Source organism: Polyodon spathula, chromosome 27 (genome assembly GCF_017654505.1).
Source record: "Polyodon spathula isolate WHYD16114869_AA chromosome 27, ASM1765450v1, whole genome shotgun sequence".
Classification (NCBI taxonomy): Eukaryota; Metazoa; Chordata; class Actinopteri; order Acipenseriformes; family Polyodontidae; genus Polyodon; species Polyodon spathula.
Genome location: NC_054560.1, coordinates 546,029 through 560,798, shown reverse-complemented (window position 1 = coordinate 560,798; position 14,770 = coordinate 546,029). Strand labels below are relative to the sequence as shown.

Here is a 14,770-nt window from a genome sequence, read left to right as displayed (position 1 = left end):
ACGAACAAGACGTACTAAAAAATGAGATACAACGAGAAACAGGTGTTGGAATCGGCAATGATGAGACTGAAGCCAGAACGAAACGCAGGTTTGGAATCAGTAGAGAGCAATGCACGTCGTTCGTTAACTCGATCAATACGAGGATAAACGAAGCAACTTCCTGCAGTAATTGCAGTTTGATTAAGAAAGCGAAGCGGCTCAAAATATGTTTCAAGGGCCATCACATGATCCAAAAAAATGGAACCAGAAAGCTCTACCTAGAGATATGTTACAATTTTACCCAGATCCTGCTGACGCTCGCCTCTCTTATTGGCTGAAGTCTGGTTGCGAAGCCAATCACAAAATTACAGCCTGAGAGTTACTGACAAGTATTCGCAGTTCCTGGTTGTCAAAAGTAGAAAGTTTCTATTGAAAATGTCCTTAAAACGTATCACAAACAACCGAGTATTGGATTGAATATTACTGTCTGACTCTACGGAGATGATCGGAATGACGGTACTCTGGATTCTGTGCTGGGTTCATGCAGCCGCCGCAGGTCTGTCCTCATATACACCAGTGGCTTTCAGACCTGTGGGGCGTGGGTCGTGCTCAGGCCGGTAGCCACGGTTCGGCTCTTGAGAAGATTACATTTAAGTATTATTAGAACTACAGGCTTGAGCTTTGGGGGTTTTATTTTTGATCGCCCTGCGATGCCCCTTTTACTTTTGCGCTGACTCTTTTTTGTTTTGTTTACTAAACACTAATTTACGGAAGCGCCCTAGCGCCAGTGAAGTAATTTTTCAAAAAATCTATATTTTTTACGCTTCATTTGTACGTAGGATTTTTTTATCTCCTAGCTATGACATTTTTATAAAGAGCAGTTTTAGTACAGTAAAATAAAAAGAAATACAAAAAAGATGCTGCAGTTGTAGTCTCGAGTTCCCCATAGAATTCGGCGTCTTCGTTGTGGGTATGCGCTAATCAATATCAATAATAGCGCTAATCAATATCTCGCTTGCGCATATTATTGAAATATGGCACTAATCATTTGTATTCCTCTCACAGGAACTCATTCGCTGAGTTCTCTTAGAGTGGTGACTATAGATGGCACTGAACTCGCAGAGCATGTAGCTGTGGGGATGGTGGATGATGTGAAGTACTACTCCTATAACAGCACTGTGGGGAAACTTGCCCCCCTCTTCGACTGGATCAATACCACTCAGGGACGCGAGTTCTGGGAAAGAACTTCTTGGCATCATCTGCTTGGTCATGATGTCTTCAAATGGAGTGTAAGAAATCTAGTCCAGCACTTCAACCGTACTGGGGGTGAGTACAGAAACACACAGCCTCTTCTATCAGTACTGTTAGAGACACAAGCACTACAGAACAGTATATAGACACACACAGCCTCTTCTATCAGCACTGTTAGAGACACAAGCACTACAGAACAGTATATAGACACACACAGCCTCTTCTATCAGCACTGTTAGAGACACAAGCACTACAGAACAGTATTGACACACACAGCCTCTTCTGTCAGCACTGTTAGAGACACAAGCACTACAGAACAGTATATAGACACACACAGCCTCTTCTATCAGCACTGTTAGAGACACAAGCACTACAGAACAGTATTGACACACACAGCCTCTTCTATCAGCACTGTTAGAGACACAAGCACTACAGAACAGTATAGACACACACAGCCTCTTCTATCAGCACTGTTAGAGACACAAGCACTACAGAACAGTATTGACACACACAGCCTCTTCTGTCAGCACTGTTGGAGACACAAGCACTACAGAACAGTATTGACACACACAGCCTCTTCTATCAGCACTGTTAGAGACACAAGCACTACAGAACAGTATATGACACACACAGCCTCTTCTATCAGCACTGTTAGAGACACAAGCACTACAGAACAGTATAGACACACACAGCCTCTTCTATCAGCACTGTTAGAGACACAAGCACTACAGAACAGTATATAGACACACACAGCCTCTTCTGTCAGCATTGTTAGAGACACAAGCACTACAGAACAGTATTGACACACACAGCCTCTTCTATCAGCACTGTTAGAGACACAAGCACTACAGAACAGTATAGACACACACAGCCTCTTCTATCAGCACTGTTAGAGACACAAGCACTACAGAACAGTATTGACACACACAGCCTCTTCTGTCAGCACTGTTGGAGACACAAGCACTACAGAACAGTATTGACACACACAGCCTCTTCTATCAGCACTGTTGGAGACACAAGCACTACAGAACAGTATTGACACACACAGCCTCTTCTATCAGCACTGTTAGAGACACAAGCACTACAGAACAGTATTTAGACACACACAGCCTCTTCTATCAGCACTGTTAGAGACACAAGCACTACAGAACAGTATTGACACACACAGCCTCTTCTATCAGCACTGTTGGAGACACAAGCACTACAGAACAGTATTGACACACACAGCCTCTTCTGTCAGCACTGTTAGAGACACAAGCACTACAGAACAGTATTGACACACACAGCCTCTTCTATCAGCACTGTTAGAGACACAAGCACTACAGAACAGTATATAGACACACAGGGAATCGCAGAGTTGAATGATTTCAAGACCAGATGAATACAATCGACTTAAATTAGGAGGAGAAATGGCATTTTGACAATGAGAATCTCTCAAGGGACTCAAAGGGGCGTGTTTGTGTGTAAAGTAAGCATTCCAGATATCGATTTGGAATTTCCAAGTGGAATTTAACACTGCACCAGAGAATATGATTCTTGAGATTCACTTGTCGCGCTCTCTGAGATGGACTTTAATCACATTAAAGTATATTTCTATTACTTATATGAACATCTGTTCTCTGAGTATTTTCTATGTGAGTTTTGAGGTTTAGACTAACCCGAGACATTGGAAACGTCACGTTATGTGTGTTGAAGATAAATTTTGTTTTTATCTTCCACTCAGACGGGGTCGGATGAGATGTAAGGATTCCAAATAACTAAATATTAATGTCCAGGCTTATGTTGTTCAAAATTTGAAATGATCTCTTTTGGAGGAGAATGCTTATTAAAACCCTCAGTACTTCCCCTTGTACAATCTCAGAGCAAGCTCCTGTCGCAAAAATAAAATAAGGAAATCACATTGTGCAATAATAAGACTAGCACTAATCAAAACTGTCAACAGTTTTCTTGGGTATCTATCACCTATCATTACTCAGTTCAAAAATGAATAATTAGAACACATCCCACAATGCATGGAAGTCTTACATGCAGTTTAGGATTCAGTGTATATACGATCAGTAGTGTAATTCAGGAGTGCCTCATATCAATCTGTAATTCTGTCTTTCATCTCACAAGGTCCCAGGAATTTACAGACTGACAGCAAAATTCTGATCTTTCATAATACAGAATTAAAGGCCAGGAATTTAAATGAAATTCAAATGACTGGTATCAGTATAATAAAAAAAAAAACACTTCTAAAAACTTGTAGGTCAAGGTTTTCTCTAATGAAGAATACTGTCCTGGAATGTCCCTTTTGAATTGTGTGCTTTCGTTTCTGTGTTTCAGCCTGCTGCTTTAGCAAATTGATTTGGTAGATGGGGGGCTTGAGCTGTTTATTATTATTTTTATTTATTAGATGCCCTTATAAAAGGCAACTTACAATATATTGTATTATTTTTTAACATACAGTTACCCATTTATACAGCTGGGTTTTTATTGGACCAATCACAGTAAAGTACCTGCCTGCTTGCTCAAGAGTAGAGCAGCAGTGTGTGTTTTCTACCTGGGATTGAACCCACGACCCTCAGGTCAGGAGTCCAGAGCCCTAACCACTCCTCCACACTGCTGCTATGCAGACGAGACAGGCAGGAGGCAGTATAGAGGCAGAGGGTTCAAGGTGAAATGGAGACAGGTGGTGGTGTCGAGTCAGCTGTTTATGCTCTTTAGAACATAAGAACATAAGAAAGTTTACAAACGAGAGGAGGCCATTCGGCCCATCTTGCTTGTTTGGTTGTTAGTAGCTTATTGATCCCAGAATCTCATCAAGCAGCTTCTTGAAGGATCCCAGGGTGTCAGCTTCAACAACATTACTGGGGAGTTGATTCCAGACCCTCACAATTCTCTGTGTAAAAAAGTGCCTCCTATTTTCTGTTCTGAATGCCCCTTTGTCTACTCTCCATTTGTGACCCCTGGTCCTTGTTTCTTTTTTCAGGCTGAAAAAGTCCCTTGGGTCAATACCTTTTAGAATTTTGAATGCTTGAATTAGGTCGCCACATAGTCTTCTTTGTTCAAGACTGAACAGATTCAATTCTTTTAGCCTGTCTGCATATGACATGCCTTTTAAGCCCGGGATAATTCTGGTCGCTCTTGTTTATAGCGAGGTGACCAGAACTGCACACAATATTCAAGATGAGGTCTTAATAGTGCACTGTACAGTTTTAACATTACTTCCCTTGATTTAAATTCAACACATTTCACAATGTATCCAAGCATCTTGTTAGCCTTTTTTATAGCTTCCCCACATTGTCTAGATGAAGACGTTTCTGAGTCAACAAAAACTCCTAGGTCTTTTTCATAGATTCCTTCTCCAATTTCAGTATCTCCCATATGATATTTATAATGTACATTCTTATTTCCTGCATGCAGTACCTTACACTTTTCTCTATTAAATGTCATTTGCCATGTGTCTGCCCAGTTCTGAATCTTGTCATTTTGAATGACCTTTGCTGCTGCAACAGTGTTTGCCACTCCTCCTACTTTTGTGTCGTCTGCAAATTTAACAAGTTTGCTTACTATACCAGAAGCTAAATCATTAATGTAGATTAGGAATAGCAGAGGACCTAATACTGATCCCTGTGGTACACCACTGGTTACCACACTCCATTCTGAGGTTTTTCCTCTAATCAGTACTTTCTGTTTTCTACATGTTAACCACTCCCTAATCCATGTACATGAGTTTCTTTGAATCCCAACTGCGTTCAGTTTGAGAATTAATCTTTTGTGCGGGACTTTTACACTTCAATGGATATCGTCCACCAACAATTTAAAATGAGTCCAAATTCAGATATCTACCTTTAACAGATATCGGGTTGTTTTGTTTTTTGTGTGTGTTTGTTGCAGTTCACATTTTCCAGCACGTCGGTCGCTGCGAGCTGGATGATGACGGGACCAAGCGGGGACAGTTGTATCAAGCGTATGATGGGAAGGATTTTGTTAGTTTTGATGTCGACACCATGAGCTGGGTCGCTGCAGTTCCCCAGGCTCGCATCTACAAACACAAGAGGGAAACGGACACACTCAGTCAACAGATCTATTCTGATTATTATCAACAGCAGTGTTTTGAGTTGCTGAAGACGTTTCTCCAGAATGGGAAGGAGACCCTGCAGAGGAAAGGTAAAGTAACAATCTCATACAGTATTTAACTCATCAGATACTGACAGAGTGTTTATAGTTTCAAATAAGAATATAAGAACATAAGAAAGTTTACAAACGAGAGGAGGCCATTCGGCCCATCTTGCTCGTTTGGTTGTTAGTAGCTTATTGATCCCAGAATCTCATCAAGCAGCTTCTTGAAGGATCGCAGGGTGTCAGCTTCAACAACATTACTGGGGAGTTGATTCCAGACCCTCACAATTCTCTGTGTAAAAAAGTGCCTCCTATTTTCTGTTCTGAATGCCCCTTTGTCTAATCTCCATTTGTGACCCCTGGTCCTTGTTTCTTTTTTCAGGTCAAAAAAGTCCCTTGGGTTGACATTGTCAATACCTTTTAGAATTTTGAATGCTTGAATTAGGTCGCCACATAGTCTTCTTTGTTCAAGACTGAACAGATTCAATTCTTTTAGCCTGTCTTCATATGACATGCCTTTTAAACCCGGAATAATTCTGGTCGCTCTTCTTTGCACTCTTTCTAGAGCAGCAATATCTTTTTTATAGCGAGGTGACCAGAACTGAACACAACATTCAAGATGAGGTCTTACTAGTGCATTGTACAGTTTTAACATTACTTCCCTTGATTTAAATTCAACACTTTTCACAATGTATCCGAGCATCTTGTTAGCCTTTTTTATAGCTTCCCCACATTGTCTAGATGAAGACATTTCTGAGTCAACAAAAACTCCTAGGTCATTTTTATAGATTCCTTCTCCAATTTCAGTATCTCCCATATGATATTTATAATGTACATTTTTATTTCCTGCGTGCAGTACCTTACACTTTTCTCTATTAAATGTCATTTGCCATGTGTCTGCCCAGTTCTGAATCTTGTCTAGATCATTTTGAATGACCTTTGCTGCTGCAACAGTGTTTGCCACTCCTCCTATTTTTGTGTCGTCTGCAAATTTAACAAGTTTGCTTACTATACCAGAATCTAAATCATTAATGTAGACTAGGAATAGCAGAGGACCTAATACTGATCCCTGTGGTACACCACTGGTTACCACACTCCATTCTGAGGTTTTTCCTCTAATCAGTACTTTCTGTTTTCTACATGTTAACCACTCCCTAATCCATGTACATGTGTTTCCTTGAATCCCAACTGCGTTCAGTTTGAGAATTAATCTTTTGTGCGGGACTTTGTCAAAAGCTTTCTGGAAATCTAAATAAACCATGTCATATGCTTTGCAATTATCCATTATCGATGTTGCATCCTCAAAAAAATCAAGCAAGTTAGTTAGACACGATCTCCCTTTCCTAAAACCATGTTGACTGTCTCCCAGTACCCTGTTACCATATAGGTAATTTTCCATTTTGGATCTTATTATAGTTTCCATAAGTTTGCATATAATAGAAGTCACGCTTACTGGTCTGTAGTTACCTGGTTCAATTTTGTTTCCCTTTTTGTGGGTCGGTATTACGTTTGCAATTTTCCAGTCTGTCGGTACCACCCCTATGTCAAGAGACTACTGCATGATCTTGGTTAGCGGTTTGTAAATAACTTCTTTCATTTCTTTGAGTACTATTGGGAGGATCTCATCCGGCCCAGGGGATTTGTTTATTTTAAGAGCTCCTAGTCCCTTTAACACTTCTGCCTCAGTTATGCTAAAGTTATTTAAAACTGGATAGGAACTGGATGACATGTGGGGCATGTTGTCAGTATCTTCCTTTGTAAAAACTTGTGAAAAGTAATCATTTAACATATTTGCTATTTGTTTTTCTTTATCTACGATTTTGCCATTTGTATCTTTTAAACACTTAATCTCCTCTCTGAATGTTCTCTTGCTGTTGTAATATTGGAAAAAACATTTTGGAATTGGTTTTAGCTCCCTTAGCAATGTTCATTTCTATTTCTCTCTTGGCCTTTCTAACTTCCTTTTTGACTTGCGTTTGCAGTTCCGTGTACTCTTTCTGTGTACTTTCTTTTTGGTCCTTTTTTAATGCTCTGTAAAGTGCCTTTTTCGCTGAATATTTTTTTTAATTGATCTATTAAACCATTTTGGCAATTTAGTTTTACATTTAGATTTGTCTACTTTAGGGATGTAATTGTTTTGCACCTCTAGTACTACATTTTTGAAGAACAACCATCCTTCTTCTTTGGGTGTTTTCTCTATTTTACTCCAATCTACCTATGTTAGTCTCTGTTTCATACCTTCACAGTTTGCTTTTCTAAAATTGTAAACCTTAGCTTTAGTCTTTACTTTTGGGATTTTAAAAAAATCTTCAAATGAGACCATGTTGTGGTCTGCATTTTCCAGTGGTTCTCTGACCTCTGTTTTAGTTATTCTGTCTTTCGTTATTTGAAAAGACTAAATCAAGGCATGCCTCCCCTCTAGTTGGTGCCTTGACAAATTGTGTTAGGAAGCAGTCATTTGTCATTTCCACCATTTCTATTTCATCCTTCGTGCTACCCACCGGGTTTTCCCATTTTATTTGGGGGAAGTTGAAATCCCCCATTAGTATGGCTTCTCCTTTGCTACACGCATTTCTAATGTCATTGTATAACAGATTATTTTGCTCACCGTCTGAATCTGGCGGTCTATAGCATGCTCCTATTATTATGCCCTTTGAATTTTTGTCCGTTATTCTGACCCATATTGATTCGACTTTATTTTCTTTGTCCAGGTAACACCTAGGCTTCAAGACTGTTTCTTATGTATAGCGCTACCCCCCTTCTCATCTGTCCTGCCTGTCTTTCCTATACAGTAAGAACATAAGAACAATAAGAACATAAGAAAGATTACAAATGAGAGGAGGCCATTCGGCCCATCTTGCTCGTTTGGATGTTAGTAGCTTATTGATCCCAAAATCTCATCAAGCAGCTTCTTGAAGGATCCCAGGGTGTCAGCTTCAACAACATTACTGGGGAGTTGATTCCAGACCCTCACAATTCTCTGTGTAAAAAAGTGTCTCCTATTTTCTGTTCTTAATGCCCCTTTTTCTAAACTCCATTTTTGACCCCTGGTCCTTGTTTCTTTTTTCAGGCTGAAAAAGTCCCTTGCGTCCAACACTGACAATACCTTTTAGAATTTTGAATGCTTGAATTAGGTCGCCACGTAGTATTCTTTGTTCAAGACTGAACAGATTCAATTCTTTTAGCCTGTCTGCATATGACATGCCTTTTAAGCCCGGAAGAATTCTGGTCGCTCTTCTTTGCACTCTTTCTAGAGCAGCAATATCTTTTTTATAGCGAGGTGACCAGAACTGCACACAATATTCAAGATGAGGTCTTACAAGTGCATTGTACAGTTTTAACATTACTTCCCTTGATTTAAATTCAACACTTTTCACAATGTATCCGAGTATCTTGTTAGCCTTTTTTATAGCTTCCCCACATTGCCTAGATGAAGACATTTCTGAGTCAACAAAAACTCCTAGGTCTTTTTCATAGATTCCTTCTCCAATTTCAATATCTCCCATATGATATTTATAATGTACATTTTTATTTCCTGCGTGCAGTACCTTACACTTTTCTCTATTAAATGTCATTTGCCATGTATCTGCCCAGTTCTGAATCTTGTCTAGATCATTTTGAATGACCTTTGCTGCTGCAACAGTGTTTGCCACTCCTCCTACTTTTGTGTCGTCTGCAAATTTAACAAGTTTGCTTACTATACCAGAATACAGTGTATACCAACAAATATTATATTCATCCCCATCACTCTCAGACAACCAAGTTTCAGTAACACCTGTCACATCATAGTTACTTGTTAGTGCAGTAGCTTCAAGTTCTAGAATTTTGTTTCTGATACTTCTAGCATTTAGATAAATACATTTAATGGTTGTCTTACATGATTTGTTTTCCTTGTTTTGATGCGGTCTCCCTTCTGTTTTTTTGCTGATTTCTCCCCCCTTCCTTTCTACTTTAAATGGTCAAGTCCAGATCTCTAATTGTGACTGAATTAAACTCTCTAATCTGTAAACACACAGCATACAATCACTGGATCTGGTTTATTTCATTTTAAACTTTCGTAGCACATGCTGAATCGTGCTGTGTTTTGTGTCTTGCTCTTAATTGTACTGTGTGATTCTTGGTGTGTAGTTTTTGTCTACAGCTGTAAGGGCAGCCCTGGGTAAGAAATGAATAATAACAATGTGAGATGTATTATATGCAGTCAAACCTGTATTAAGAGACCTGCACTCAAGGGACAGTCACATAGTGGCCTCCTCTTAACACAGGTGGTCTCTTAAAAGAGGGACCTCATATATTTTCTAATTGTCTCCGACATGCCTTCCTGTAATTCAGAGCATTCTGAAACATGAGAATAGAACCAGTAAAGAAATATTTTGCTGTCCTAACATCACTGATGATGCAGACCATGCTGTTTAATTCCTATAAACACACATGTCCCTGAGAAATGACAAGGCCTGTTTGTTCTGCTGCTGTCTGGCACATAACTGAGTTGCTCAGTTTTTATAACAACAGCTATGATCCAAATATTATCTCAGTGTAGGCTGTTTCTACAGCATGATCTCTGTATAAAACAACACTGAGGCTCTGCCTTTAACAGCACTGCTGTGTTGTTCTTCTTCTCCAGTCCGGCCTGAAGTGAGTGTGATTCAGAGGAAGGCTCCTCGCTCTGCAGGAACGGAGGTGCTCTGTCATGTGACAGGGTTCTACCCGCGAGAGGTGGATGTTTCCTGGGTGAGAGACAGGGAGACGGTGCTGGAGGAAGGGGTGTGGAGTGAGGAGGTGCTCCCCAATGGGGACGGGACCTACCAGCTGAGAAAGACCCTGACAGTGAGCGCTGAGGACCAGGAGAAACGCAGCTACTCCTGCCAGGTGGACCACAGCAGCCTGGAGGAGGCGATGAATGTGAAATGGGGTGAGAGAGGGAGAAAGAGGGAGAGGAATGGTGTAATAATAATCTGGGATTCCAGAATAGATGACTTATATAAATGCACAGTAGAAGCATGGAAAAGGATTCTGCAACTGCAACCAAACTGACTGTGGTAAACTTTTACAGCAGTTCTTCTTGTTACTGTGCTCTGAGTAGATCCTGCTGTTGCTGCTGCAGGGATGCCTGTCACTATGGAGTGTGGTAACCAGCGGTGTACCACAGGGATCAGTATTAGGTCCTCTGCTATTCCTAATCTACATTAATGATTTAGATTCTGGTATAGTAAGCAAACTTGTTAAATTTGCAGACGACACAAAAGTAGGAGGAGTGGCAAACACTGTTGCAGCAGCAAAGGTCATTCAAAATGATCTAGACAAGATTCAGAACTGGGCAGACACATGGCAAATGACATTTAATAGAGAAAAGTGTAAGGTACTGCACGCAGGAAATAAAAATGTACATTATAAATATCATATGGGAGATATTGAAATTGGAGAAGGAATCTATGAAAAAGACCTAGGAGTTTTTGTTGACTCAGAAATGTCTTCATCTAGGCAATGTGGGGAAGCTATAAAAAAGGCTAACAAGATGCTTGGATACATTGTGAAAAGTGTTGAATTTAAATCAAGGGAAGTAATGTTAAAACTGTACAATGCACTTGTAAGACCTCATCTTGAATATTGTGTTCAGTTCTGGTCACCTCGCTATAAAAAAGATATTGCTGCTCTAGAAAGAGTGCAAAGAAGAGCGACCAGAATTATTCCGGGCTTAAAAGGCATGTCATATGCAGACAGGCTAAAAGAATTGAATCTGTTCAGTCTTGAACAAAGAAGACTACGTGGCGACCTAATTCAAGCATTCAAAATTCTAAAAGGTATTGACAGTGTCGACCCAAGGGACTTTTTCAGCCTGAAAAAAGAAACAAGGACCAGGGGTCACAAATGGAGTTTAGAAAAAGGGGCATTCAGAACAGAAAATAGGAGACACTTTTTTACACAGAGAATTGTGAGGGTCTGGAATCAACTCCCCAGTAATGTTGTTGAAGCTGACACCCTGGGATCCTTCAAGAAGCTGCTTGATGAGATTTTGGGATCAATAAGCTACTAACAACCAAACGAGCAAGATGGACCGAATGGCCTCCTCTCGTTTGTAAACTTTCTTATGTTCTTATGTTCTTATCCTCACTGGTTCCTGTTGCTGAGCTGCTGTCTGCTCTGTGTTTGCAGTTCCTCAGGCTGCTCGGCACACATGGCTTGTTGCTGTTGGTGTCCCGGTTGCTGCTCTGGTTCTGATCGCAGTCTTTATCCGAGTCATCACCTGGAAGAAGAGAACAGCAGGTGAGAGGCTGCTTTTAGTGTTCCTATAAACATATCAGTATCTAGAGCCCCCGCACTATATCACCCCCCTTTATAATACCACCCTTGTTTACCATCAGCTATTCCTTCTGAACAGATATCTACCAAAAGTAAACACAGGGCTATTTTTACCCGTTATATCACCACCCAGCTATCCGCTAACCTCCAACTTCCCAAGCCAAACAAAATGTTGTTGTAGTGCCGGCGAAATAATCAATTCAAAACGCAGACATTATACAGTTTCACATGTACGTACGCAATTACAAAACTGCAAAGCTGAACTGTAAAGTACACAGTTCCCACCTGGTTGCATTGTTCATACCAGAGCAAAAGAAACAAACCTGCATAACATGAACAAAATCTGAAAGCAAAGGCATCGCAAATGTTTTTTCTCCACAAAGTAACGGCTAAATGCTATTCACTACAATAATCTTGAAGACCTACAGCAATTAACTTAAGGTCTCTCGGTCTCACCACTGCACACCAGCGAGTCCGGTGGCTGCCTCCCTCCCTGCCTGCCTGCCTGCCTTTCCTCCTCCTCCTCCGACAGTGCGACAGGTCTGGTTGGCTTCACTGTCGACTTTCAATAAAGAAAGAATGAAAGTGGGTGGCCTGACAGCTTGAAGCATGTTTTGTAGGGCCGAAGCTTGAGCGCGCTTGTCTGTGCAGAGGATATTTGATTAGGATGCTTCCAGTCCCCTCACTACTAACAAGAACAGAGACATCATGAATCCTGATGAATCTTATTGTTTTTCAGGAGTCCCTTTCTCCTGCTGCTCCGCACCGCTCCCCCGGGAGGATGAGCAGGACTCTGCAGCCGCCGTGCCCCTGTCTTCCACAGCCGGGGCAGCTGAGGGGCAAGCTGAGGGCCAGGAGAGCTTGACTGGAGCTCCACCCTCACTGTGCTAGCAGGGTTGGTAGAGATGCTTGGCTTTCAACAGCAAAGTCATTTATTTTTACTTGGATTGTGTTTTGTTGTTCTTGTTTTCAGTGTCAGTCAATTCCCAGCTCCTGTCAGACACATCCTGAAAGAAAAGTTTGATGTGCTGTTTGTGAGTGTTTGTGTCAATATGTCACTATTTCTGTATTATGCACTTTCCACTGTATTCAGTGTACTATGTATTATGCTACTATCATGTATTATGTACTTTCCAATGTATATCATGTATTAGGCATTTCTCTGTTTGAAGTATTATGGATTTTCTTGTTGTTACTGCATCTTGTAAAGCACTTTGTGATGGTGCTCTGCTATGAAAGGTGCTACATAAAACAAAGCTTGACTGATGTGAAAAAAAAAAAAACAATGTAAAATAACCAGTGAGGTAAGCAGTATTGGGTTTTGATAATCTAGTGGTTTGAGTGTGGCAAGTAGGAGATTATCTTGGTTGTAATATACTGTAATATATTGTTATATATATACTATGACAGGGCTTATGCCCTGCAGGTATTAGTGGGTGTGTTAATGTCGCACAGACGTTTGAGAGTCTGCGCAGGTCCTTGTCAATTGACACTGGTCAAGAGCGCTACCATGTGCAAGAGGAGTGTAGAGAACGACATGCAGCTATTAGAGAACGTGTACTGCCACCTAGGGTGGTGGTGTGAATAAGAAAAGGCGCTAGAACAAGTTACACCTACTGTACTGTGAATTACAAAAACAGATCTTAAACAGCCTTGAAGTTACTGAAATAACTCTTTGCAGAATTTATTTTCCATTCTAATGATTATGGAACTGTATGGGATGAGAGAAAAAACTATTAATTAACATTAATTTCCAAAACAAGTGGCAGGTGTAAGCAGGGTACTTAACACTGTTAAGTTTAATATCGCTCTCTCTCGATATATATATATCTCAAGACACCTATAGTGTTCGTGAATCTGCTGATTTATAAAATGCATGTTTGAAAGTATATGTCATATGTTTATGTTCTTTTGTTGGGCTGTCTTATTTGATCTGTTATTATAACACTCGGGGATCACGAAGGGTACAATTGCTTAATAACTCTTTTGCTATCAAAATTCAGAAAGTTCAACAAAGTCAGCTGATGTCACATGTTTTCTCCGTCTGCTCTGCTGCTGCCAGGGAAAGCTCCCAAAACTGTACAAACGCCGTCTGCAAACCAGCCGGCAAAGAAGTCTCGTGAACGCACCCAGTGTTGAGTGCGTGCTTCGTCAGGAGACCCGATCAGCTGGTGGGCGTGTCTTGGCGAGCGTGCGTTTAAAAAGCACACTGGATAGCAGATGCGGGAGCGCACAGAACCGAGCCGGCGTCCGTGAGGGCGGGGATCGGTTTGTTACTACCAAGAGAAATATGTGGTTTATTTGCTGTTTTATTTATTGTTTTTAATAACTACTGCACCTTGCGGCGTTGTTAACAACACTTTGTGTCTCCACATGCCTCCATCACGGTTCTCCGATGCCTGCTATTCCTGTCCAGCGCGGTAGGACCGTCATCTCCTGCGCAATACTTGAATAAACTCGCTCTGTTTTAACAATGCAGTGTTCCTATAGAAGCACGTCCAGTTTTAAAACCAGCGTTTATCCAGAAAGCAAGGCTGAAGCCCGGCGCGTGTGAGAAGGGCGAGCATTTAGGAGATTATTTTGGTTGTAAATAACGTACAGAACGAAAACTAGGCTTTAAAAATCTTATTAAATAGATTTGCGTTTTATGTCTCTTTAGGCTTATTCTAATATCAAGTTATGTTAATATTATTATATTTTTTGGCAGACGCCCTTATCCAGGGCTATTTACAACTGTTACAAGGTATGTCATTATTTCTACATACAATTATCCATTTAAACGGGTTTTTACTGGAGCAGGCTAGGTAAAGTACCTCAAGGCTGCAGCAGCAGTGTAGAATTTCATGGTGTCTTTCTATATGACAAAACAACAGCTTAAACGTAAACTGCACAAAAAAAATAAATCCCACACTAAATGTAGGTCTTGAAGATGTCGGTGTTCATTTCCCATCTCTCTCCCTCCCTTTAAACCTGTATTTTATTGGCTGAAGCCCACTTGCTTAGCCAATCACAAAATTCCAGAGTAAGACTTTGACAGGTATTCGCAGCTCCTGGTTAATCTAGAAACTTTTTGCGGTTTTCTCTGGTGAGTTTGTGCTTTGTGGAGTTGGCAGCACTTGACTGGGGCTGAAGTTAT

General features: G+C 40.7%; 1 protein-coding gene across 3 annotated transcripts; it reads left to right on the top strand.

The window, feature by feature from the left end:
- Nucleotides 1–265: 265 nt before the first annotated feature.
- On the top strand, nt 266–12,741 carry LOC121301435 (major histocompatibility complex class I-related gene protein-like). Of its 3 annotated transcripts, none has more exons than XM_041230828.1 (6): nt 316–535; nt 1,045–1,305; nt 5,110–5,382; nt 9,959–10,246; nt 11,488–11,598; nt 12,374–12,741. In XM_041230828.1, the coding sequence occupies exons 1-6, from the start codon at nt 481–483 to the stop codon at nt 12,523–12,525; spliced, it is 1,140 nt and encodes a 379-aa protein (XP_041086762.1). In that variant the 5' UTR covers nt 316–480; the 3' UTR covers nt 12,526–12,741. The 3 variants fall into 3 exon arrangements, with proteins under 3 accessions (XP_041086764.1, XP_041086762.1, XP_041086763.1); XM_041230829.1 differs by lacking the exon at nt 316–535 and adding an exon at nt 566–949; XM_041230830.1 differs by lacking the exon at nt 5,110–5,382 and having other exon boundaries at nt 266–535.
- Nucleotides 12,742–14,770: the final 2,029 nt, after the last annotated feature.